We start from the raw sequence: 27,667 nt of genomic DNA on the forward strand, positions 1-27,667 counted from the left end.
TACCGTTCCAATGACACGTGGCTTCAGCTCGTGAAATAAAGGGAACCAAGCTACAGGGGACCAGCTCTAACCCAACAATAGCTGTGGGAAGCTAACTGCAACCTGAGCTAGGCTACACATTCCAACAGGCAATGTACCCTAAATCATATGTGACTAAAGGGAACCAAACAATGCCAACATGGTCTAAGGGAGGCCTATATGGCCTACTACCTCAAACGGACACGTAGCAAAAGCTTGTGGCAGTGTAAACTATGTGAGCAAACTATAATCAGCTAACAGCACTTGTTAGAAATACAATTGCTAACTAGAAGGAGGCTAATTAACCATAAGAGCCTACAATCAAAGTTATATGCAATATAGCTGTTAACAAGATCGCAAAAGGGAGCTAATAGAAACCAGCTTTTCTCAAAAAGTGGTTCTATACCACCCTGAGTATGCAATCCAACAGGTGATGCACTCAGTGACACAAATAAACCTCTACTGGGGAATATAATAGTCACCAATCCCTCCAATAGAGGCTAACATCAAAGAGCCTGCTACTATGAGAACAGCTGCTAACCTGTGGCAGCATAAGTAAGCTCACATATATATGTAGGGCAAAAGTCTAGAACTCAAAGCAAATGTAATGCTTTGACATACATGCTGTTTTCAGTGAAGATGAACATTTTCTCCACACAGATTCTCAAGTCTGTACTAAGCCCTAGAGGACGAAGGCTAAAAGCTAGCACCGTCAACTCAAACTTGATTAAGAAAATCAAGTGGCTCAGAGGAAAAAACACTTTCCATAGCATGAAAAGTTCTAGAAAGTGGGGCCTAGCATACACCTGCATAACTTATCTATGCAAAGATAAGGGCCTACCACCTGAGAAAAACAGCATCCGGGAGTCTAAAAACAGTCTACAACCTAGCTGTTAACCTCACCAGTTGCACCTACATAAACAAGGGGACAATGAGCATACGGCCTAACAACTCCCTCGGGAGGAGGCCAGAACTAGGAACTATACCACCTGATGAGGGATAGTATACATAGGGTTAACATATAACACACCTAACCTAGCTCTAGCCTGGCCACTAAGCTACGGGCCTTCTTACAGGGCCACAAGCCTAGTGAAGCCTGGGCTTCACCTCCAAATCTCAAGGATAAGAGAAAGAAAGCGAAGCTCACAAGCAAAGAATGTCAGGTGGGCGATTAAGGTCAACCTAAACATACAGTGTTATGCGAAAGTTTGGGAACCCCTTACAGAATCTGTGAAAATGTGAATAATTTTAACAAAATAAGAGAGATCATACAAAATGCATGTTATTCTTTATTTAGTACTGTCCTGAGTAAGATATTTTACATAAAAGATGTTTACATAAAGTCCACAAGACAAAAAATAGCTGAATTTATTAAAATAACCCCATTCAAGTATGTGAACCATTGATTCTTAATACTGTGTGTGGTTACCTGGATGATCTATGACTGTTTTTTTGTTTTGTGATGGTTGTTCATGAGTCTCTTGTTTGTCCTGAGCAGTTAAACTGAGCTCTGTTCTTCAGAAAAATCCTCCAGGTCCTGCAGATTCTTCAGTGTCAAGGATTTTTTGCATATTTGAACCCTTTCCAGCAGTGACTGAATGAATCGGAGATCCATTTTTTCCACACTGAGGACAACTGAGGGACTCAAACACAACTATTAAAAAAGGTTCAAACATTCACTGATGCTCCAGAAGGAAACACTGTGCATTAAGAGTCGGGGGGTGAAAACTTTTGAACAGGATGAAGAGGTCCAAATTTTTCTCTTTTTGTTGAAATATATATTTTTTTTCATTTAGTACTGCCCTCCGGAAGCGACAGAAGATGCCTACATTTTTCGCGGAAGACAAATTATGTACAATTTACCTTGATCTTCAAATTCAAAATGTTTTCACCCCCCCGTCTATTAATGCATTGTGTTTCCTTCTGGAGCATCAGCGAATGTTTGAACCTTTTTTAACAGTTGTGTTCGAGTCCCTCAGTTGTCCTCAGTATGAAAAGATGGATCTCAAAATCATTCGGTCACTGCTGGAAAGGGTTCAAATATGCAGAAGATGCTGGAAAACTGAAGAATCTGCAGGACCTGGAGGATTTTTCTGAAGAACAGAGCTCAGTTTAACTGCTCAGAATAAAAAAGAGACTCATGAACAACCATCACACAACAAAAAAAACAGTCATAGATCATCCAGGTAACCACACACAGTATTAAGAATCAATGGTTCACAAACTTTTGAACAGGGTCATTTTAATAAATTCAGCTATTTTTTGTCTTGTGGATTATATGTAAATATCTTTTATGTAAAATATCTTACTCAGGACAGTACTAAATAAAGAATAACATGCATTTTGTATTATCTCTCTTATTTTGTTAAAATTATTCACATTTTCACAGATTCTGTAAGGGGTTCCCAAACTTTCGCATAACACTGTACATACTAACTGAAGTGACGAGTGCTAACTCAAACTACTCTAGAAAACAGCAGATGAGAAGCTACTCTAAACAACAGGTGGCTAAGAGGTGGCCATTTTGTGGCCTGCAATATATATAATACTAGCCAACCTATCAAACTTCAGTTTGCCCAAAAACCCCTTACTTTTTCTGACCAAAAACCCAGGAGGTGCAGGAAGAAGGGGCAAGGGCAGATATATAGTTGCCCTCGCAACGAGAGGGAATCGATTACCGACGCTACTGGCGTATGTGATCGATCACCTCCTTTAAAACCTGCTTATTCCTCTTCGAGTCCAGCCATCTCTGCTTCTTGCTCCGAAAGGAGGAGGCACCTGAGCGGCCATACTGGACCTCTGGCCCTGTCTCAGAGCCTCAGCTTGAGATGGACCAGCCTCCTGACTAACTACATGCTCAGAAAAACTATACAGAAAAACAAGGTCTTATTTTAAAAACTTTTTTTTTTTTTTTTTACATTAAAGGATAGAATCTAGGGTTCTTTTAAGCCTAAAAGATCCTCTCACTATCAGCCATCATTCTGACAATAAGAAGTATCTGAGCATGATATAAAATATATATACATGCATATAAATAAACATACATATATATAGGAGATGAAAGAAGAAGAGGAGAGGGTAGATATAAATCGCCCTTATGTAGCTGGGGGATCGATTACAAACGCAACAGTGTTTACAATCGATCACCCATCTCACTCTCGCTTCTTCCTCCTCCCGTCTGTCTGGCTCAGATACAAATCTGAACAGCTAGGGGTTTTTCCATGCCCTCCCGATCTCAAACGCAGAGATCAGGAAGGAATGGAAAGTTTATGGGAGCTGCAGCATTCATGGACAGAAAGGAACCGCTCGTCGAGCCATCCGCGTGCGGCCCCTTCCTTCGGGAAGAGTGCCGAACGAGAACGGAGCGTCCCGATAGGGAGACGCTTACTGTAAACAACAGACAAACACACAGACGGCGCCCTCAAGCACTGTCTATGCACGCTCCTCTCTAGACAGAAAACACCCAGAAATGTGTATATCAAGTGTCAAAAACCTGGGACACGGATGAACACACTCTCTTGAACGTTTGTAAGGCATATTATAGAATCCCTTACTGAAGTCGATATAACCGCAATCACAGAACAGACCCAAAAGACAAAAAGATACTGACTGTTTCTCCAGGCGCTCCTTTTATACTTCCAGGTCGCGCCATATTACATCATAGGCTGTCGCCGGCCAATAGGGATTGGAGTTGTTGGATAGTTGGCTTTCAGACACCAGGTCATGTGTGACGTTCCCCAAAGTGTGTTCAACGCAGAGTTGAGTTCCCTTCGAAAGGGAACTATTGTTTACCATACTAATGTTTAGCATTTTTTAATTATTTTGATGCAGTGGTTATAAAACCCAATAAATTCAGAATACTCAAAACATTTAAGTAAAAGATTATTTTAGTAGAACCTAAAAAATATTATTTTATACTACACAAATTTGGTAATTAAAATGTAATTGAAATATTGAATAAACTAACACCTAATCTTTATGGTTAAGTGTTAGTTAGCACCAGAATGCACTAATGTAACAATCAAAGAGACTATCACTATTTACTTGAATGAACTGTTAGTATTTATAGCCTTGAAGTTTCACAGCCCATCTTGACTTAATCACAGACATACTCTTCACCACGAAGATCAGTGATTTAACAGACTTTAATTGCAGCGTATTCTGTCTTTATAAGTTAATAGTACTGTTCAGGTTTACAGTGTTTGTCACATTTCTTATTGTGTGTTAATAGTTAAAAAGACCAAGACAATCTTCCAATGTATTTTAAGTATTCAAATGCAGTTTAATGGTACATTGCAAAAACTAAACACTGTTTAATGAACAGTTCAGTGTACATACCCCAAACTATAGATGATGACTGACCCATCCACTGGAGTAAAGATCAAAGTAACAACATCTTCTCCACCAGTGCTGCCACTGGGATCATCCCCCTTATGAAAGACTGTGGCATCTAGTCCATTGCTGGCACCACGATCTTCCCCGCTGGACGACATGCTGTGGTTACTCTCAACTCCACTGTCCAGGGCAGAATATTTCACTATAAAATAAGCAGCTGGAGTGTCTATTTCTACAGTAAAACAAGCCTGATATTGACATGACCTGAAAGGCTGCTCTGTAAGAAAGGAGCCATTGCTCCAAATGTCATACAGATAACTGCACAACTCTACATTGACTGGCTAACATTCACTAAGGTGAAACAAATGAGAAATCTCTAGCAGCACAGTTACCTTTTAGAAGACTTGTAAAAATGTTCTTTATTGTGTCAACGGACACCTCCTCTGGGGATAAAAAGGAATTAGCTGTGATCCCGTCAGTTGTGAAGGACCCGGACACGTTCCTCTTCCCCAACAGAAGAAGAGGATTCATCCCTAAGGCATGCATTTTGTGAATCTGTAATCACATGGGAAAAACAATACTCAGACATTAATAGGAAAATGCTGAATGTACAATATTACTTTTAATAAAATTAATAAGGCAGTGTAAATCTTTTTTTTTGGCAGAAGCAATTATAAGCAAAATATAAAGACGCTATTTGTTTCATCACACGCACAAATACATACACATGTGCACACACTTAAAGGGATAGTTCACCGAAAAATGAAAATTCTGTCATTTACTCACCCTCAAGTGTGAGTAAATGTAAAGTAAACTCCTGTGATAAACAACAAGCACACATTTTTACATGAGCAAACATGAAGTCATTCACTGCAATGTTGTTTTTATGCTTCTAAAAAGTAGCATAGACCAATACGATTCCCATGCTGGTTAACGCTGCTGGTGTGGTGCTGTGGTTTGAAACATGTCATAAATTGGTTATAAACAGGTCGAAGTTGGTCCAAGCTGTTTCAAGATGGTCATAAACTGATCAAAGCTGGTCCAAGAAGGAAATGAGCTGATCTAAGCAAATCCAAGCCTGGACCTGCTGGTCATTGGAAGATGAACTCAGACTCCCTTTAAAAATCATACTTGTGGCAAATATGTATGTACTTGTAAATATCACCATTTAGTACAACATTTTTAGTACAACATTTTAGTCAACATAATTTAAAACATTATCCTCTCTGATGTAATCTGATCTCATAAAACATCTGAATTACAGTTTTTTCCAACTGCTTATACACAAAATATGTTCATGTCACATGATTTTGGACAAAAATCTGTTTTCAATTGCATAAAATACTTTTTTAAAACACTACACACAATTCTCTACCTAAAACACAACAATCTAACAGCAAGTGACTTGCTTTCATTTTCCAAACACAACCAATCAAAATGCTACACTTATTCACCAGGTCTCACACACACACACACACACACACACACACACACACACACACACACACACACACACACACACACAAAAAGTGAAAAACATTCACATCTCCAAAAGATTATAACACACTGAAAAATTAAAAACAGTTACTAAATTTACTGAGAGTGATTATTATAGTTAAAATTAAAACCTGGAAAAAAGATTTCCTCCTGCAATGATGTCTGAATGAATGGGTTAACATTTGCTTTTAGTTTGAAATATAAAACACCCAAAATGTGAACATATAAGTAAAAGAATATTAATTTTAACAAAGTCAATGCATAAGGGATTTGTTGTGTGGACATGTGCAGACATGTTGGGGTTTCCATGTTTTATGCAGGGATTACATAGACTTTTTTCTGTATAATCTGCCCCATCTATCACAGTAAACTTTCTTCATTTTTATCATTTAAAAAGTTGTTTTGCAAATGGGTATACATTTTGCTAGTTAAATAAAAAATATAAAGACCAATAAACCTGGAAAAAAAATCTCCTCCTGCAGTGATGTCTGAAAGAAAGGGCTTACATTTGCTTTGAGTTTATACCAGGGCTCATCAACTGGCGACACATTTAAAATGAGAGTTGTTACTTTAAGATCGGAGCCCTCCAACGCATTATTGTTTAGCCAATCCAATTTGTTCCCTGCTGGAAGATGGTTAAAAAATTATAAGAACCAATTTCCAGTCATCATCTGCGTATTTTCGCTAGATGAATGAGAAAAATATCAAGAATGAAATATGTCGCTCTCTACCTTTAGGCAGAGAAAAACTGACAGTGAAAACAGACAGTTTTGTGCAGAATGGACAGAAAAATACGTGTTCTTACCCGTTTACCCGAAACCAGTATGTTTGATATGCAGTGAGTGTATCGCTGTAACAAAGGAGTACAACTTGAAAAGACACTTCAAAACCAAACATGCAAACTTTGACACTCACTATCCTTCTGGCTCTGATGCTCGTCAACATAAAGTGCAAAGTCTTACTGCTGACTATGAGCAAAGACGAACCATCATGTTTCGATCGAGTACCGGGCAAGAGAAGGCCGCAGCAGCCTCTCTCCGTGTAGCATGGATCCTCGGGAAGAAAAAAAAAAGTTTACTGATTTGAAGACTGTGAAAGATTGCATGCTAGCTGTTGAACAGGAAATTGTGACTGAGGATAAAACCAGAAACAACATAATTGCATCTATTCAGAAAATTCCCATGTCTGAAACATCAGCCAAACGAAGAGTTGAAATACTGTCAAATGATGTTTTTGAAACTCTTTTAGAACAATTGAAAAAGGCAGAGGTAATGTCATTAGCTGTGGATGAATCTACCGATGGTAGAGATGTGGGACAGCTGTGTCTCTATGAGATTTTTTGATGGGCTGTGCTTTCGGGAGGAACTGCTGGGATTAATTCCACTGGAGGGACATGGAAGTGGTGAGACACTTTTTAAACTCTTAATTTCATTTCCATACCAATACAAATGATTTCCATCGCCTTTCCAAACACAACAGTCACTCTGCTATTACCTACAAGGTATGAAATATACAAACCCGATTCCAAAAAAGTTGGGACACTGTACAAATTGTGAATAAAAAAGGAATGCAATAATTTACAAATCTCATAAACTTAGATTTTATTCACAGTAGAATATAGATAACATATCAAATGTTGAAAGTGAGACATTTTGAAATGTCATGCCAAATATTGGCTCATTTTGGATTTCATGAGAGCTACACATTCCAAAAAAGTTAGCAATAAGTACAGGTAGCAATAAGAGGCCGGAAAAGTTAAATGTACATATAAGGAACAGCTGGAGGACCAATTTGCAACTTATTAGGTCATTTGGCAACATGATTGGGTATAAAAAGAGCCTCTCAGAGTGGCAGTGTCTCTGCAGAGGATCACCAATTCCCCCAATGCTGCGGCGAAAAATAGTGGAGCAATATCAGAAAGGAGTTTCTCAGAGAAAAATTGCAAAGAGTTTGAAGTTATCATCATCTACAGTGCATAATATCCTCCAAAGATTCAGAGAATCTGGAACAATCTTTGTGCGTAAGGGTCAAGGCCGGAAAACCATACTGGATGTCCGTGATCTTCGGGCCCTTAGACGGCACTGCATCACATACAGGAATGCTACTGTAATGGAAATCACAACATGGGCTCAGGAATACTTCCAGAAAACATTGTCGGTGAACACAATCCACCGTGCCATTTGCCGTTGCCGGCTAAAACTCTATAGGTCAAAAAAGAAGCCATATCTAAACATGATCCAGAAGCGCAGGCGTTTTCTCTGGGCCAAGGCTCATTTAAAATGGACTATGGCAAAGTGGAAAACTTTTCTGTGGTCAGACGAATCAAAATTTGAAGTTCTTTTTGGAAAACTGGGACGCCATGTCATCCGGACTAAAGAGGACAAGGACAACCCAAGTTGTTATCAGCGCTCAGTTCAGAAGCCTGCATCTCTGATGGTATGGGGTTGCATGAGTGCGTGTGGTATGGGCAGCTTACACATCTGGAAAGGCACCATCAATGCTGAAAGGTATCTCCAAGTTCTAGAACAACATATGCTCCCATCCAGACGTCGTCTCTTTCAGGGAAGACCTTGCATTTTCCAACATGACAATGCCAGACCACATACTGCATCAATTACAACATCATGGCTGCGTAGAAGAAGGATCCGGGTACTGAAATGGCCAGCCTGCAGTCCAGATCTTTCACCCATAGAAAACATTTGGCGCATCATAAAGAGGAAGATGCGACAAAGAAGACCTAAGACAGTTGAGCAACTAGAAGCCTGTATTAGACAAGAATGGGACAACATTCCTATTCCTAAACTTGAGCAACTTGTCTCCTCAGTCCCCAGACGTTTGCAGACTGTTATAAAAAGAAGAGGGGATGCCACACAGTGGTAAACATGGCCTTGTCCCAACTTTTTTTAAATGTATTGATGCCATGAAATTTAAAATCAACTTATTTTTCCCTTAAAATGATACATTTTCTCAGTTTAAACATTTGATATGTCATCTATGTTGTATTCTGAATAAAATATTGAAATTTGAAACTTCCACATCATTGCATTCCTTTTTTTATTCACAATTTGTACAGTGTCCCAACTTTTTTGGAATTGGGTTTGTAAATACATGCATCACTTTAATGTAATACAAAGTCTTTACAATATTTGTAATGTCTCCATAAATTGTGATGTCCGTGCAGCCACCGATGACCTTAGACAAACCGTGCCGGACACGCTGCGATCTTTCCCCACACAATAATGTGATTGAGAATGAATATGAGTTCCCCATCTCCAGCTGACTGACAGCACGATCAAACAGACATTCATTATCTAAATGAGAAATGGTTTGATTTCTTTTAAGTTGCATTATAAAATAAGAATACAATGTTAAGAAGACATCAAACATATTAGGGTTCCAATTTATTTTTTTCATTCATTCATTTTTTTAACTTTTTATTAGTGTTGCCCAAGTATCAGTTTATAGCATTAGGAGCTCTGTATGTTCTGGATTTTTTGGGGGAGGGATGTCTGTTGCATTGTTCAGGGACAGGTGTGAATGGTCTTGAATATGAACCTGTAAGTGCTCTGAGGGGAAGCATGTGTTCCTTTAGTATGATAAGTAGAGAGCATAATAGGCCAGACAGTATTGTTTGAATGTAGTAGTGGAATTTTGATTAGTATTTGCATTGAAATTATAATACTTTGATGGATAATACTAGGATCTCTACCCTCGACACATGGTCTACCACCCTGTCTATTCTTTCAGTTTATCTACTACAATATAAGACCCATATGTATTATTCACTTATTTATTTTTTTACTTTTTCCATTTCAGAATGCCAAGATGTCATCGGACCGCCCCCCACTGGATGAACGCAAAGACATGATTGCACATTTCCCAGTAAAGACGAAGAGAGGACGCTGCAATAAATGCTTATTCATAAAAAATATGATTGTGTGATTATTACTCATGATATATATACTGTTATGGGGCTAAGTAAGCAATCAACCCTGCAAATGAATGCTTAAATGCTCTGTATATCTGTTCAGACAAATTCTGCTCCTAACTAGGCCCAATATTACAACATTTCCCTAAAAACGTATTAAAATGTAAAAAAAAATGAAAATCTTTAATTTCTACATCAGAGGCCTCCTAAAACGATATCTGAGAGGTCAAAAAAAATTGCTCATTTTTTTCTATATTTGGGTATTAAAGGGTTAAAAAGCACACAGACACACACACACACACACACACACACACTTAAGGAATAGTTCACCCAAAAATGAAAATGTGCTGATAATGTATTCACCTTAAGGCCATCTAAGATGTATATGAAAAAATCTTCATCAAATGGAGAAAGACAGTCATAAACATCTTGCCTGATGGTGAAAAGCTGCACAGTTTTGTTTCTGGGTGAACTAGAGCTGCACAATTCTGGATGAATTCATGATTCTGGATGAATCACGATTTTCTGCTGTGATCGTACTGGTCAAAGGTCTAATAGACATGGATGAATAATGTTTTGAGTATTGATTAGATCACATGACACACAGATGGGGGTTTCCATGTTTTATGCAGGGATTACATAGACTTTTTTCTGTATAATCTGCCCCTATCTATCACAGTAAAATTTCTTCATTTTTATCATTTAAAAAGTTGTTTTGCAAATGGGTACATTCTGCTAGTTAAATAAAAAATATAAAGACCATTAAACCTGAAAAATAATTCCTCCTGCAGCAATGTCTGAAAGAAAAAGCTAACATTTGCTTTTAGTTTATACTGAAATCTAAAAAAATCTCTCTCTCTCACACACACACACGTTTCAAAAGTGAAAAACATTCTGTTCTTTTAATGAAGATGTTAATAAATAAAATAACAGTGTTAATAATAAAAGCAAACAGTTACTAAATTTACTGAAGCCAATTATTATAGTTTTAGTTAAAAGAAAATATAAAATTTCTTACAGTTTTCAGAGAGCAGGAAAACACTCCTTCTGACATCCTTAACATGAAATGGTTTACAAACTCTCTCTCTCAAAGTGGCTTGCAGTGGTTAGTTCAAAGCTGTAATTGTTCACCTCAGGAGATTCGCTGCTGTGACTGTCAGTTCAACAGTGTCGCAGTTAATCGAGGCCCTGGGGCTGCTGCACCTTCTCGTGTCTCAAACATCAATAACAGCCTCTGAGAGCTCGAGCTGCTGCTGAGACGCGCCTTCTGGAGATGAAGACTGACCCCCGCTGCTGCTCGAAGCAGTCTCGCGACAGAGACAGCGCCTCACGGGCGTCTTCCCGCTGCTCACCTAATGTCAGCCGCTTTAACCCCACAATAGGGCTATTCAGCGGGTTTGTTCAAAAGAAGGCATCAGATTTGGTTTCAAACAATAAGCGTATTTGCAATTCTTTGCACAGCAGTTGCGAATGCCTCAGGGGTGGAACATCGACACCAGTTTATGCAGCATATGTAAAAAATAAATAAATAAATCGACAACGTTAAACAATACAAATCCGATTTAAATCAATATACTATTTTATTAATAGCGTAGGGTATGATTTTAATGATGCCGTTGATAAATAATGTGATATGATTTTTACAGATCTATACATCTGCACGGGCAGATATATATATATATATATATATATATATATATATATATATATATATATATATTCTAATACAGGCTTAGAAATACTCGGTTGTTATTTATAGGTTAAACTTATATGTGCCTTTTCGTTCCCCGGATAGTAAGGGGTATTTAAAAATATATTTGCATTTAAAATATTTAATATTTAAAATATATTTCCTTATAAATATAAAGCAGGCATATTTAACAGTTATTTCTAGTAAAGAGATTGAAACCTTAAATTCGTCAGTAGGTTTTCCCTGAGGGCAGGACACCCCCAGATCCCAATCCCTCCTCTTTCAATCAGGGATCATATAAACGGTCCAGAAACCCTGGAAAACACAGGAAATTGTGCGCTCCTGATCGACTCTGAAACTACGGACTTCTTCTCCACTTCTTCAACAGGAAAATGCCAAGAATCTGTAAGTAAAAAAGAAGATCCTCTTTATTTAACATTTGCGCCTTGTTGTGATGCCTGGCCTGGGGATTTATTTCCTTAAGTCTGGAAAACGTGTTTTCTTGTAGGGAATTGCTGGGGTGATTGTTTTTATGTGTTAAAAGCTCATGTTAAAAGCATTATTCAGAAACTATTTGTCAGTTTGATAGCGAGTAACGTTCGGGCTGAATTTAAATATTCTTAATATTATTATGGTTATTGGTGAAGGAAAATGCGGTGTCGAAAACACTGTATTTGCTGACATGAAGCGTCCGGGGCTGCACTTTGAAATGACTTTAATTTGAACAGTGTTGTTCATATCAGTTTTCTATGATATTTGTTGGATATGCTCTTCGGATGGCGTTTTTTCCTCGGACCGGCGTGAAATATGAATTGGATATGTTTGTACCATGTAGTTTCTCTCCATACATGTGGTGATCATGGCATGCTACACGCAGCATCCGTGTGTGTTTACAGTCTGTATTTCCGCTTTCGGTTTCACATCGCACGTATTTCCGTTTGATATTTTTACTTTCAGTTTCATGTGCGCCTCAATGTCTGTGTATTTTATGTATATGGGTCATTCCTGGTATGCGGTAACATTTTGGCTTCATAAGCAGGGTTGCCAGGTTTTCACAACAAAACCCGCCCAAAACTAGCCCAATCGCATTTCAGGGGGTCCCACGGTAAAAATCGCTTTCTGGGGGGTAAAATTCGTGTTTTTGGCGGGGCTCCCCTGGTAAAATCACATTCCAGGGGCTAAATATCACGTTATTTTGGGTCGATTTAACCCGCGGCAACAGTGTAAAAGTAGCCCAATTCCGCGGGAAAACCGCGGACTTGGCAACACTGTTCATAAGTGTTGGAAAAAAAGGTTCAAATATTTAACTTTGCTGCCAAATTATTATTTAAAATGACTTGTCTAACAGGGTGGAAAGGAGCATAACAGGGTGGAACACCAGTGTTAACAGGGTCTTACAGTGGATGAGCTTTCCGTCATTGTCCTGCATGGTTTGCCATCTTTAATGTCTGGAACTGCACCTATATAATATTGTTTCAAAATAATTAAAAAATAAAATAAAATAAAAAAATCCAGATTTCCTTTGGGGGAGGGACACAAAAAATAGCTATGTGGTTCCTTATCACAATCAATCATGGTGGCAAAACAATTCTCTGCTCAGATGGTTAGAGAATGTCCTTTTTTGAATAACAACAGCATATTTTTAATTGCATCTTTTAATAAATGAAGGCCAGTATCACTGATACTAATACTGGTACTGATTTTTCTATATAAATAATAAAATTTATATTTTTTACATTATAGACATTCACATTACAGTATAACTGTAATGTGAAACTTCTAAAATTAGGTTCCAAATTAGGGTCTTTGTAATAATGGTAGAACCCTTTTTGGTGCTGAATAGAGAGCCCCTTTATATAAGGTTCCATAAAGAACTGTGCAGTTTATTTTCATTATTCAGTATCTTTATATTATTATTACAATTCGAAGACTACAAAGAAATTTAAAAAAATAAATCATTTATATAATATATACATATGTATAGAATTTGCTATGTACATTAAATACTATTTATTCCATTCGAATTTCCACCCTGTTAGTTTCACATTCCAACAGGGTGGAAAAGTTTGAGCTAAGTTAGCCATAGCTCTTTGAGTGATCAACATTAAGCTAGCTAACCTTCTACAGATAAACAGAACTTTTATAACTATGTCAGATTTGTTTTTACATTTTTTTTTTTGATAGGACAAACATTCTCCATAATATAGCCTAACAGGGTGGAACTTTAAGGGTGGGACAAGCAGGATAACATTTCAAAAACTAAAAAAAAGTTAGGAGTGAGAGTTGAAGCTAACCTCAGCTTGTACAGTTGAATTCCAGCAAGAAAAAGAAATAATGTCACTTCTTGAAAATGGTCTCAATGAAATTGCAGTCGGTTTTGGAAGGCGAGAAAGTACATACTAACAGGGTGGAAGATGACTTCAGGGACACGGTAATTGAGGAAAACTCTAAAAAATAACTATTTTCACATGATTTATATGTATGATTAGAGGCAGTTTAGTCTAGTCTATAATATAATTTAAAAATATTTTGAGGTTTTTATCATTTCATGGTTTATATTTCTTCTGAAAGTTGATTACTTTGCACTGAGGACATGATAAAATTGAACGCATATATCAATAAAAAGGTGTGTAAAAAAAAATCTATTATCTCTGTTTAAGTGATAAAGAAGACCTAAATATACAATTTAAGCCATTTCTTAAAAATATGTGACTCATTTTAGAAATAATATGAGTAAATAAATACTCATAAAAGTCACTGCATAACAGGAATGACCCATATGTTAAATACCCATCCTTTATTTATTATTATTTTGAAATCTGCTAAATACTTCTAAATAATTTGTTGTATTTATATATTTTTTTTCTGTATTGGTATTTTCTTTTCAGTTACTTTTGATTATTAATGTTTTTCCTTTCATTTTGCTGTATTCAGATTATGTATATAATATAATAATTAAAAAGTATTTTTTTAAGGGCAGTGTTATTGATTGAGGTAGTATAAATGGCTTAATATTACAGTGTTATTGTCCATCTGAGAAAAACATATTCAGTATTTGATGATTAAATGTGTATGTTTGTGTTAGAGTTGTATATGGAGTTTGAACCAATTTGCTGAACACATTTTTAATTTTTATATTAATTTGTGGGGTGATGTGTTATTTGTTACAGTTGTTTAAAGACAATTGTCTTACTGTAAACATGTTTATAATATCAATGTGAATATAGTCACAGCTGCTGATATGTCATTATATTGTAAATAAATATGTATCAATTGAAAAATTTAATTTACAAATTTATTTTTTATTTTTCAGTAGCGGATAGCCCTAATGTCATTGCAGACTCAGACAAAGGTAAAAATAATACTATTTTCTACTGATAGAATATTTTATTCCTGTTAACCCCAAAAAAAGTATATATTTTTTAATATTATTAGCCAACTTGGCTACATTCCCAGGTTTCATTGACCCTACCGGAGACGATTGTGAAGGAGGCCCCGCCACAAGCGAGTCATCAAGGGTTGGGAGACGAGACTCTACCGTTAATTTTACTCAAACGAGAACAAATCCTCAGGAACAAATGATATCCATCAGCGAACCGGTAGATCTACCGTCGGAAGCCAGCGAGCAGCCGGGACCGAGCTCCGCAGCGCCTCCAAAGAAGAACAGGAGTCGTGACAACGGATCCAGTCCACAAAGGAACACGACTCCCACTCCCCATGAAGAAATAAAGTGCAGTAAGTTTTGATTCTTCTTTATTACTCTTTTAAATTAAATCATTTTCAATATTTGGTATATTAATTTGTTTAAAATTATATTATTATATTATTAGTTAATTGTGCAATTAACTGTTATTCCTTCGATAACGGCCTTTAATTCGAGTTTTGGTTATATTTCTAGAAGAAGAAGAGCGAAGGGAAGCTCGTCGGAAGCACGAGGTCTTTAACAGAATAGCAGCTCTCCTCGCCGCTGATCGTAACAGATCATCAGAGGAGACCGCGTCTATTCACAACAAACTGGACTCATTAAACGTCAGAATGTCAACTATCGATAACAAACTGGACTCATTGTTCGCGTTCCTCCAGGAGGATCGAGACAGATCGGCAGCTGAATTTGCAACCATTCGCAACATAATAAAAGCCGAATTTTCTGCATTGCACAATAGAATTGACGCACTTGGTGTCGGACATCGAGAAATAATAGACGATATACAGACTCGGTGCAGTGATATTATGCAGCGTCTCTCACAAATGTCTCCACGGTTACACGGTGTAATATCATTGAGCCTGCTGCACCACAGCAAACTGCCTTGATTATTTAGATTAGTACACCATGTGACTACAGAAGAGTCAAGTTGAAGACTATTAGAGGAAAAATTGATTGTTGAGTGAACTCATGTGTATGTTTTCTTGTTAATTGTACATTAAATTTCTTCCTTTAATTCAGTTAGAAAGTGTGATTCTTTTGGCTTTAAGAGCTGCTTGAATTTCAGTGAAGTCTCTGGATGCTTCCACAGGTAAAACCGGCATGATTTGACATCTTACTAGTTTGAAACAATTTAAAGTTAGAAAGATGATCTCTATTAAAGACAACCAACCTCAACAACAACATCTTTCACTGAGACTGATGCATGATATTCTCGTAGATATTGTGATCGTGACAGACCAGAGGTCTCATTGGTTAACCTGCAGCCCTTTAGCACCATCTCTGCCATCTATTGAGGTGAACAGAAATAAAATATGACGCTTTAGTGGTGTAAATCAATCAGACCATGACGTTCTACCACTTTTTTTTTTTTTAAGAAATAATAAAAATATTTTTAACTACAGATATAGATTTATTACAGTGCATACAGTCACTCCACAGGTGTTTGCATCACTGGGTCTGAAGCCACTGTGGTGGATAAGAGAGAGTTCAATCCATCAAGTGTTCATGTGCCGCTGAAGGAGGAAAAAGACACTGACAAACATGTGGACAAGACCGTGATTAGACACTGCTGATCTGAATGTAATAAAGTGAACCGCAGTAGACTAGTGCGAATAGTTTATATTGAAAGTTAATTTAGTTTACCCAGCCTTAATATTAATGTGAATGTACTGTATGCAACAGTCATGCATGACTGATAGAAACATGGTTACTTCACAGTAGACACAAATATTTTTGGCTGAATGGTCAATGTGCTTTACACAGTATCATTCATTTAACATAACGTTTCCATTATTGCCATTACAAACAGTCCATAACAACCCATAAAACACACACACACACATAAATATATACAGGTGCATCTCAATAAATTAGAATGTCGTGGAAAAGTTCATTTATTTCAGTAATTCAACTCAAATTGTGGAACTCGTGTATTAAATAAATTAAATGCACACAGACTGAAGTAGTTTAAGTCTTTGGTTCTTTTAATTGTGATGATTTTGGCTCACATTTAACAAAAACCCACCAATTCACTATCTCAATAAATTAGAATACTTCATAAGATCAATAAAATGATATTTTAAACAGAAATGTCAGGCTTCTGGAAAGTATGTTCATTTCTATGCACTCAATACTTGGTTGGGCCTCCTTTTGCATGAATTACTGCATCAATGCGGCGTGGCGTGGAGTTGATCAGCCTGTGGCACTGCTCAGGTGTAATGAAGCCCAGGTTGCTCTAATAGCGGCCTTCAGATCATCTGCATTGTTGGATCTGGTGTATCTCATCTTCCTCTTGTATATTGCACCTGCTGCACCCATGGTACGGCAGCAAAGTTCCTTGATTATTACGCCGGAATGAGAGTATAGTTCCTAGCCATATCGGCCTAGAAAATCGCAACTTTTCATTTTCCGTCGGTCTTAGTACACGATGTAACTACAGAAGAGTCAAGTTTTAAATAGGAAAAATATTGAAACTCTTTGTTCATTTTTTAAGGAGATGCTAACGGTCTAATCAGATTCAATGAACTATGCTAAGCTATGCTAAAAGTGGTACCGCTAGACCCGGAGATCGGCTGAATGGATTCGAAAACGGTAAAACTCAACTGTTTAACTCTAGGGGAGTTGGAAAATGAGCCTATTTTCAAAAAAAAGTGGAGTGTTCCTTTAACGCTGGGTTCTTTGGGAAGCTGAAAAAGGTAATCTTTCCCTCACAACCAAAAACACACTTCTTTGGTGACAGGAGCTGCGTCTCATTTCAGAGGCTCTGTCCTCCGAAGGTTGCATTTGAAGGCTGCATACGTCATCAAGGATGTCATATTTAAGAAAAGTAACCATAATAAAATTGACTGATATTCATTGTGAGGCGTAAAATACTGTAATTTCTTTCTTACTTTGCAATCTAAGGGTTATTTTTCTTAAATGAGTCTGCCTCGATGATGTATGCAGCCTTCAAAGGGTGCAGCCCCTGAATTGGGACACAGACATTGTTGAAAAATCTCTCAGCTTGTGTATCCCGAACAAAACAGGTTGAAGGCCGTGGGCGTGCTCTTGCTCTGGTTGATGTGTGTGTGCACACTTATCAGGGAGAAGTGCCTATACAAGGAATTACGGCCTTTATTACGTGATAAAGGGTCATACTCGAAAAAAACTCAGAATCCCGTACCGAAACCGGAAATAGTCATTTGGCACAGAAATACTCTGTCATCCGTCCAACTCGTGTTTTGAAACTTTGTCCATGTTTATCCAACTCTAGTGTAAATAAGGGTGTACTCACACTAGACCCGAGCGCGATTGTCCCCCTTCCACACTTGCACTTAACATCCCAGGCCGGAGCACGCTTATGTCATATTTGATGCAAATTTTTGAATGGAAGAAAACAGGAAGAAATGCGCTTTCACTAAGATACTGCCTAATATATTTATCATTTATGCCATGCATCAAGTTTCAATAGCACGGATCAGAGGATTGCAAAGGCAGCTGGAGTTATTGGAGGAATTTGCAGCTTTACTCGCAAACTACAATTCCTGTTCATCAACAGTGAGAAGCAGACCCGTTATAAACCCAAATACACTCGAATTCATTACATGAATTGATAAGTGTACTATCAGAAAAGTAATAAAGATGTTTGCCTCGTAATGATGACAGTAGCGCACACAAAAGTAGTAGCTGTTTTGTGCTCAGGCACGGTTAGCGCTCACACTGCATGTGAACCGCGCTCGAGCCAAACCGAACTGTGCTCTGGCCCACCTCTTCCAAGTGGGCCAGGGCCGGCGAAACATACCGCAATCACACTAGTCAAACGAACCGGGCTTTGGGGGTCTGTCGATTCATCCGCCGCTAAACTGAGTGCTGAAGCAGTGGCTAGTTTAGTTTTTAGTTGTTCTGTCAAATCCTCATTTATTTCAGAAATTCGACGTGTAACTGTGTCATTGCTGAGCTGTAAACTTTTTATCCTGTGGATTATCTCGCTTTTGTTGCTCAGATCATCAAACAGACATTGTGATTCCAGAAAACAGTTCTTAACTTGATCCCATCACTGAGTGGTTTGCCGTGTTTGGCAAGGAGCCACGGAATGCTAATGTCTCGGCCTGGGACACTTTTAAGCTAGCTCGCATTGTATTCTGTTCAGCGATGGCATTTTTTTTCAAGACTAGTTATCTTGAGAGCTCTTTCCTGAGATCCAGGTGGATATTTCTTGTCAAATGTTGCATGGGTGGTATCGAAATGTCTTTTGATATTGTAGGTTTTGCAATTGCCCAGTGTTGTACTGCAGAGCAAGCAGAAAGGCTGCCCATCGCGCTCATCGACAGCAAACTGATTCTCCCACTCTTCAAGCACTCTCCTACCTTCACTGCTGATGCTACGAGTCTTCTTGTTTGGTCTTGTTCCTTCATTTCCTCACTTCTTTTTTGTGTGTTAACTGTGTAATTGCGTCAGTACATAGCAGGCCTGCGCATGTCGGAAAACAATGGCTATATGATCACCAAAATTATTTTATATGACAAAAACAATTATTGTTCAAACATTTATTTCTTTAATACATTTTAAATTAGGCCTGTTTGAAAAAAAAAAAAATTTGTAAAACTAGAAGTTTTTTTTTTTTTTACGTGGTCAGCATCGCGGGCCGCATTCGCATGCGTGACGGGCCGCGGGTTGAGAACCACTGCTATACATGCAGTGGGTTGTTTCATTGTTTTCGTTTTGTTTTTTATTTTAGACATACGAGTAAAATAAAAATATGCTTTGTGAGTTTGTGCTTTCAAGTATATAAAAAAGTTGGGCTTAAGATAACAAGAAAATCATATGCATAGGCGGCTAAACCACATTGATAAAAGGTTTTAAAGCCGTACGTAAATAATTTACCCAAGTAACCTTATTAATTTGTATTTGAATTCACTTTACTATTAATTTATTTGCTGAAATTTTTTTTAGTTCAAAATATTGTAAAATAAAATTTTTGTCTTTATAAGATACATTTGTTTAAGTGAAACTGTAACTGGTTGTTTATAAATGTATTGTAAGTTGATCATTACATGTGTTATTGACAAGTGTGTTGTTCTTAAGACTTAAAAAGTTCAACAACAATATTGAAGGTCACAATTTTTCCTTGGACAATCAGTGTTACAAATTTCTTGTTCAGATACTTTTTTTAAACTTTAAACTTTTTATTAAATATAAGAACATCTTTTTAACGCAATTGTAAGGAAAACATCTTTTTAACAGTTGTAAATAAAAACATTTTAACGCCATTGAAAATAGTCGATTTTTAATTATCAGTTAACATGAAAAACAATGAACATCCATTCAGTAGGTGAAGTACAATAAAATAAAAAGCAAAACAAAACCATATCTTTAGGAAAAAAGTCCATTTACATGTCAAAACAAAAGAAAATCACATCTTTCAAGATGATAATGACTTTTAAAACAGTTCTGAAGGTATTTATTCTAAAGAATAATGGATTAGTAAGACTTTACATGCCATCATTATCACAATGTACAGAACAATAAGCAGACTTTATTTGTCTTGTCATGATACTGTGGTTCTGATGGCCGTGTTTGCTTTGGCTCTGTGTGTCTCTCCGGTGCAGCACGCCTTTTTTCACTGGGGTTTGTTTGGTCGGCATTTGTGGACAATGACACCTGATTATAACATACCCACCCAGCACAAGACGTCACTTCGACATTGTTTTTTAGCCTAAATCAAGTTGGCTTATCATGGCCTTCATTTAGCCCAAAAATAGACGTTGTAAATTGGGCTTTGTTCGGTCCGTCTGATTTGGTCCAAATTTAGCCCGAAACGTGCGTCAGGTTTTTTTTTTTTTTTTTGGCAGTTTCATTTCTACACCACATTTACCATTTCTAAAGCTATATTATATTATGTTATATTATATTATACCGACTTGTACATTGTTTTACATTTCATCTTATCAAACGAAATGATCTGTCATTTTAGAAAGAAAATTTAAATGTATATGCTTTAAATAAACAAATGATTGCCTTTGTAAGTGCTTACGCCAAAACCACACTTTCCGTATTCTTCAAAAAGTTTACGCTGTATGTCCTACGCCTTTCCTATTCTACTTACAGAACGAACGCAGCGCCAGTTACATTTTTTCCGTAAGTAGAATAGGGAAGGCGTAGGACATACTGCGTAAGCTTTTTGAAAAATAGTATCAACAGGGCAAGGGCAAAGGCAGAGACGTAAACAGGAACGGGCAATGGTCGAGGCAGGCGGCAGACAGTGTTCAGGATACAGGCGAAGATCAGGGCAGACAGCAGAGAATCACAGTAAATTATCACGAAATTTTAATTTGAAAGTGAACTAATTCTTTAATGAAATGGTTGGTTGAACTTATCTTGGCTGGAGAAGTCAGCTGTCTCTCTCTCTAGGACAAACGGATGATGGGCAGCAGATCTGTCTCAGCAGACATGTGGCGATCCTTCTCACTGTAAGAAACAAGGAGAGGTTGCTGAATGTATATTTGAATCTGTTTGTGAGAGTGTGTATAAAGGTTTTGTGTCATTACCTGTTGCAGTACCAGTATGAATATTGAAAGAAAAAACAATATATGTATATTGGTGTATATTTTTTTTGTGGCTGAAAAGAAAAAAGTAGGCAAAAATGAATGGCTTGGAAAATGGCCCGCTCATTCATCTTTGTGTAGCCTACTTAAAAAAAAAAAAAAAGAGAGACAAAGCCACAGGGGAGTCATTCAGGGCAACTTAGAGAGCAAGAGAGGTGGTGTTTTGTGGCTCAAAAAAAAAGTAGGCACAAAAAGTAATGTGGCTTGGAAAATAGCCCGCTCACACTTCTTTGTGTAGCCTACGTTAACATGTGAAGCTTAAATTTACTCCTTCACCGGCAAAAGACTTTCTCTTCAGGCCGTAATCAAAGAGGAGCTCTGCGTTAACTGGAATGTCCCTGGACGCAATGAAGAGAATGACATCTCTGTCATTGTGGACGAACAGCCTTGGATGGATGTTGGCCCCCGTAGGGCTTCCACTGCTGGAGTATTGGGGAAGCCTGAGGGATGTTCGACGTCCACCCTTGTCTCTTAATCCAGGCCTCCACTCGTGACTCAGACGGCTGACGCCGACCGAAATGTTCTATAAAGAAGAATCACAAGAAGCATTAGCCATTGTGGTCACATGTTCTAAGAGATTTCACTATTTGTGCCGCCCTGACATTACATATATGACTGTAACAGAAGGTGTATTTGGATCCTCACCAAGGACACGCTGTTCACCCAGCTTGAGCTGCTCGCTGCGCCAGCGGTTGTAGCAGTGCCTCTCGTGTTTGTGTCTGCGTGCCCTTTTCGGAGGAGACCCGTCAAGAGTCACTGGGTAAGACTGAACCAGCAAGTCAAACGCCGTCTGTTCATTCATCCTTTTCTCTCGGCTTCTCGTGGTCACACTGGGAAGGTTGTGTCTAGAACACAGAGCAACATTAATATGCAAAAAATAAAAAGGACAAGTGGACCATGAGCAAATTTGTGTACTTGAGATTTTGTAAGAAATGACACAGCACTTACTTGGCATTGAGTCTGTTCGAATCATTGCAGGGGTTATATATTGGCCTCCCACTACTCGACGCAAAAAATTTGTCCTCTGCTTTCGCATCATTTCCTTGAAGCGTCGCCGGCCGTACCTTGTTGGAGTACAGACCAAAACCCTGGGGGAAAAAAAATAATAAATTGTATTAATATTAAATAAAAATATAAAAACATACATATGAAGCTGTAGTCTTGCATGACTTTATCCACAATATATTTAATCTGCTGTCATAATGTAATTTTGAATATAAACTTACATGTTCCTGGTCATCAGTCAGCAGTACTTCTGTTTTATCCTCCTTCACTGCAACTGAAGCTCCGTTCGGTATGTGGGTTTTCCCCTCCCATTCCTGAACCTGCAAACAGACATTTGTGTCAGGCATCGCAAACACTCACAAGGTACACGCATCTGTGGAGCACAATGGGTAAAGTAAAATAAAAGATGTTGTTGCTACTAAAATACACTTACGGTCACGTTCGTCACAACATGTGGCTCGTTCGCACCTTCTCCAGGGCTTTGAGGAGCAGGTGAAGGTAAAGAGGGCACAGGCAGTGTGGGGTTAGGGAGGACTGGAGGTTTGTTTGTTACCACTAAGCCCTTCTTTTGCATCTCATCTAACAACCTAAGGAAATTAAACAGTAGTGAATACACAAACATTTGAATAAATATTGAATATTGTCCTGCAACATGACAAAGCAGCGAAGCATAACATGTAATTTACACACCTGGCAAGAGGATCAGCAGTTGCCAAAATGTCTTGAATACGCTGGTACTCCCAGAAACGTTCCCTGTGGGTAAATTCAGACATCTCTTTCTTGGCTTCAATCACAGTGGCCCGTATCTCTGCCTCTGCGCGGTCGCGCATGCACGCCGTCCTGAGGTGCCCAGGAAGAGAGCGTGGAGCCTTCTTGCAGTGAGGGCAGAGGAAGTAGATCCTGCTGTGGAAAGATCTGTGTGAACAATAAGACGACAAAATAGTTATATAATACATATCGCTAAGTTAAATAACAAGTAGGCATCATGTCATGAGACTCTTATTCTGCAGCACAACTCTTCAAAAACAGCAAACGGCATCAGATTACACAAGGTCGAAGGAGCTTTCCAAACAAAGGAATATACGTAGAAAGACCTGTAGTGCTACAGTAAGTTATAGAGAAAAGAGCATGGTTCCCAATAGATTATACTACATTTTCTAGCCAATACAAAATGACATTCAATAAGGCAGAAAACAACTATTTTATTCCAAGAAACCTCTACCCATCAATTTTAACAGACTTGTTATTTACTCAATCACAAAGACTATTTTGACTTGCTATCTACAAATTGAGCTGACTCCACTGACAATAAGCTATATAAAAACTTTATTTTAGGTGACTGCTACACTGCAAAAAACAATGCTTTTCTCGCTTATTATATTTGTCTGGTATCCAGTCCAATAATATATATATATATATATATATATATATATTTTTTTTTTAAACTAAGAAGCATTTACTATATGAGTAAAAAGTATTGTCTTGGTTTCCGACGACCCAATAAATCAAAATAAGCAAAATAATCTACCACTGGGGTAAAAAGAAAAATATTGTTTTCAGTTTGAATTAAGATCTTAAACCATTGGCAGATAATTTAGCTTGTTTTAAGCAAAAACTCACTTAATTTGGATTTATTTCTTCAAAAAACAAGACAATATATACTGCTTATATATCTAGGAAATGCTTCTTTGTTTAAGAATTTTAGATACTTGGACTGGAAACAAGACAAAAATACTAAGTAAAACATTCTTGCTCATAAGGCAAACAGATAGAAAGTTAGATAATAGATAGAAAGTACGTACCCTTGGGAAGCCATTTCAAATGCTGAATATCCAAAACAAGCAGTGACTGGTCACAAACAATAGATGATCTCCAGATGATACTGAAAAACAACTGTAACCTTTCACAGCAGACAGGCTCCTTTAAAGAGACCTCAGGTCAAACAGCCAATCAGCCCTCAGCACCCAACAGCCCCCAGATAAAACAACCAATCAGGCTGAATCCTGCAGCCCCTGCCCAGGTGTTGATGGCCCATCATGCTCTAGTGCTGTAGTTTAGCTTAGATTAGTAAGAAACAAACAACAACAAAAATCTCTTCACCTCCTTAACTGTTTTAAAGTATATGTAGATACCATAAATAAATGAAGATGGAACTTAGTTTATATATAGTGTCGACATGTAATGTAACATATGCAGTGCTCAGCGTAAATGAAAAGTAACATTTTAAACAATATCTCAATGAACACAAAAACAATTTCCATATTTGTTGACAAGACTAAGTTTAATATAACATCTGTTTAACTTAAAACATGAAAGTAAGGTTAATATTATAACTTAGTGAACACATTTTCCAGTTTTACTCAAATTAGGGTGATGCAAAAATGAGTATACCCCGTATATATATATATATATATATACACCCTGTATATATATATATATATATACAGTTATATAGTTTGACTGTTGTTTTAAATACTTTATCACAAAGCTTTTTGAGTGTTTCAATTTCCCGTATTTTGATGTTATTCCATTACTTTGACTGTAAACAGTGTTTTGAGTTATAGTTGGTCAAAGTTGTGCTACTTTAAAATGACAGAAGCATGTTTTGTGAGCTGGTTTATGTGTGACTCCATTAACACTGCAGTCATCATTAGTACAGGTCACTGTGGTTTACACATTAGAGATGATGTGCTGTAAATCACTGCATCATGTGATCATGACCGTCACATGATCTGCTGCTACATAACAAAGACTTTATGTGACTCCATTAACACTGCAGTCATCATTAGTACAGGTCCTGTCGTTTACACATTAGATGTGCTGTAAATCACTGATCATGACACATTCAGATGCTCTGCTACATAACAAAGGCTCTTTATGTGTGAAAACAACGTCTCCGTTTAATTAATCATCTATACTGAGGATATTTTCAACTTAGTACAAACTTTGAAAACAATGTTTTCTTACCTTAAGTGGCAGATAATTTAGCTCGTTTTAAACAAAAAGACTCACCTAAGGTTTTTCCCCCACAGAAAACAAGACATAATATCTTATGCAATTTTACTTATCTAGTACATGCTTCTTGATTTAAGAATTTATAGATATTTGGACTGGAAACAAAACAAAAATACTGAGTAAGAAAAGCTTTTTCCCCAGTGTAGACAGTGTCTTGGATTGGATCTCTAATTAATGTATGATGCTAACTGCAAATTTTAAACTATTAAACATTGCAAATAAAAGATAAAAGCTATCATGATCGTCTATTCAATTTTTTTTTGAAGCCTTAGAAAACAGTAAGTTCTGTAGTGTGAGCTTGTCCTATCTAGCGAGTGCTGATCAGTCTTACTTTTCTTATTCAAATTTGACCGATCTACGTTTTCATGTAACTGAAAAAGTCACTGGGAACTAGGGTTGCAAAGGGGCAGGAAGTTTCCAGTAAATTTCTGGAAACTTTCTGGGAAATTTCCACAGGAACTTAACCTGGGGAATTTTGGAAATATTCCAATTTGGAACCTTAACCAGAATTTATGGGAAATTTATATAAATTTGATATAAATCATATACAAACATAAATATAAACATTTAGTTTGGTCATAATAACATGAAATAACAGTTATTTCTCTTTTTCGCCTTCCAATTAATTCTAATTTAGTAAATATGTAAAATAAATATATTTTTACTGCAGCAATTGTTATGTGTTACTTATTTCAGTGTCACATGATCATTCAGAAATCTTTCTTAATATGCTGATTTGATACTCAATTATCAATGTTGTGCTGCTTAATTTTTTGGAACCTGTGATTCATTTTTTTAGGATTCTTTGATGAATAAAAAGTTAAAAAGAACAGCAATTATTTAAAATAGAAACTTAGCAATACAAATCTTTAATATACATTTTTTTTTTATCAATTTAAAATATCCTTGCTGAATAAAAGTATTAATTTCTATTTTAAAAAAATGGGGGAAAAAAAATTACTGGCCCCCAAATTTTGAACAGTAGTGTATATTGCAGAGATGTTCACAAGTCCCAAAGGTCCAAGTCAAGTCTCAAGTCTTTGTTTAGCAATAATTCGTTCAGCTAGCTATTTTAGGAGTGTATGAGGCTAAATAAATTTACACAATCAAAAAACAACAATTACTTTCAAACTATTACATCTGATCCACTTCATTTAATTTAAAATGCAGATCTACATTGTCTAATAAGACATGCAAATATATTTTCAAATTTATGAGATGAGAATATGGTAAACATATAATTTTCATTTTAAATTTTCATAGAATTTCGATTCAAAAGAATCAATGAAACAGAACATTTACATTTTCAGAGAAATTCATTGTAAAATGTTTTATGCAGGTATGCGTAACACTAAAATATTTACAATACAGTACTGTTTTCTTCTACTGTGACAAAAGAAGATCTTTTCATGTCCAAAGACAAAGTTTTACGCAGACTGGTTACATTTCAGAAAGATTAAATTTGATAGTGTTTTTGCACTTAGCGATGAGGAAGTATAATGAGTCCACCTTGGCTAAACACCCTCTCCACTGGGGCACTGGAAGCAGGAACTGCCAACACTCTCACTGCCACCTGTTTAAGCCTTGGAAAGTCTTTATCATGGATTCTCCAAAATTCCAGACAATCAACATCATCTTCATTAGAAGATGCCTGAATGTAGCGCATTAGCTCTGCTCGGACAGACAAGCTTACGTCTCCTTTCTTTTTGCTGGCTTTGTTCCGGTAATTAGAGAAGAGTTTAGGCATTTTGGCAGGTGGCTGCTCATCTTCATCATTACTGCTCTCAGCAATGCAGACTGGTTTTTAGGCTTCAGCCACACTGTGATCTGAAAATATATGACAGAATAATGGTTAGCAGCGATAATATTAATGTTATACCTTATTCACAACTAGAGCTGCACAATTCTTGATAAATTGAGAATCACAATTCTTTGTTTAAAATAAAAATTAAACATGTAATTTATTAGAGGTTTTGACAAAGTGTTAATTACTGCAGTCTAACTAAAAAATTGGTTTGAATGAATGATTCAAGGACTCACTCATAAAGACTTCACTTGTTCAATTAATAAATCGAAATAAATCAGCGTTTTGAATGAATCTCTAGAATGAATGATTAAATGACGTTTTTTAACAGTCACTTGTTTCCACCTACTGGTGGGACAATGTAATT

The 27,667-nt window shown here is 37.0% G+C and overlaps 1 protein-coding gene and 2 long non-coding RNA genes across 3 annotated transcripts in view; 2 read left to right on the top strand and 1 right to left on the bottom strand.

The window, feature by feature from the left end:
* The window catches only part of LOC127509013 (uncharacterized), a 199,719-nt gene that overhangs the window by 112,363 nt on the left and 59,689 nt on the right, over positions 1-27,667 (top strand). The gene's annotated exons all lie outside the window — the stretch shown is intronic.
* Positions 11,696-15,987, top strand: LOC127508970 (uncharacterized). The gene is made up of 4 exons (XR_007929049.1): positions 11,696-11,873; positions 14,782-14,820; positions 14,925-15,203; positions 15,367-15,987. It is a non-coding gene; the product is annotated as an uncharacterized LOC127508970 (long non-coding RNA).
* LOC127508863 (uncharacterized) lies at positions 21,411-24,360 on the bottom strand. The gene is made up of 7 exons (XM_051887331.1): positions 24,284-24,360; positions 23,172-23,381; positions 22,915-23,068; positions 22,703-22,801; positions 22,425-22,564; positions 22,122-22,321; positions 21,411-21,999 (listed from the first exon to the last, which is right to left on the bottom strand). Exons 1-7 carry the CDS (start codon positions 24,295-24,297, stop codon positions 21,845-21,847), a joined length of 972 nt encoding a protein of 323 aa, XP_051743291.1. The 5' UTR covers positions 24,298-24,360; the 3' UTR covers positions 21,411-21,844.

The sequence above is a fragment of the Ctenopharyngodon idella genome, chromosome 3 (assembly GCF_019924925.1).
Source record: "Ctenopharyngodon idella isolate HZGC_01 chromosome 3, HZGC01, whole genome shotgun sequence".
Classification (NCBI taxonomy): domain Eukaryota; kingdom Metazoa; phylum Chordata; class Actinopteri; order Cypriniformes; family Xenocyprididae; genus Ctenopharyngodon; species Ctenopharyngodon idella.

Coding starts and splice junctions, on each gene's coding strand:
- LOC127508863 (XM_051887331.1), bottom strand. Junction 22,802..22,914: donor ATGTTGTGACGAACGTGACC/GTAAGTGTATTT, acceptor GTCTGTTTGCAG/GTTCAGGAATGGGAGGGGAA. Junction 22,322..22,424: donor TCGAACAGACTCAATGCCAA/GTAAGTGCTGTG, acceptor TCTGTGTTCTAG/ACACAACCTTCCCAGTGTGA.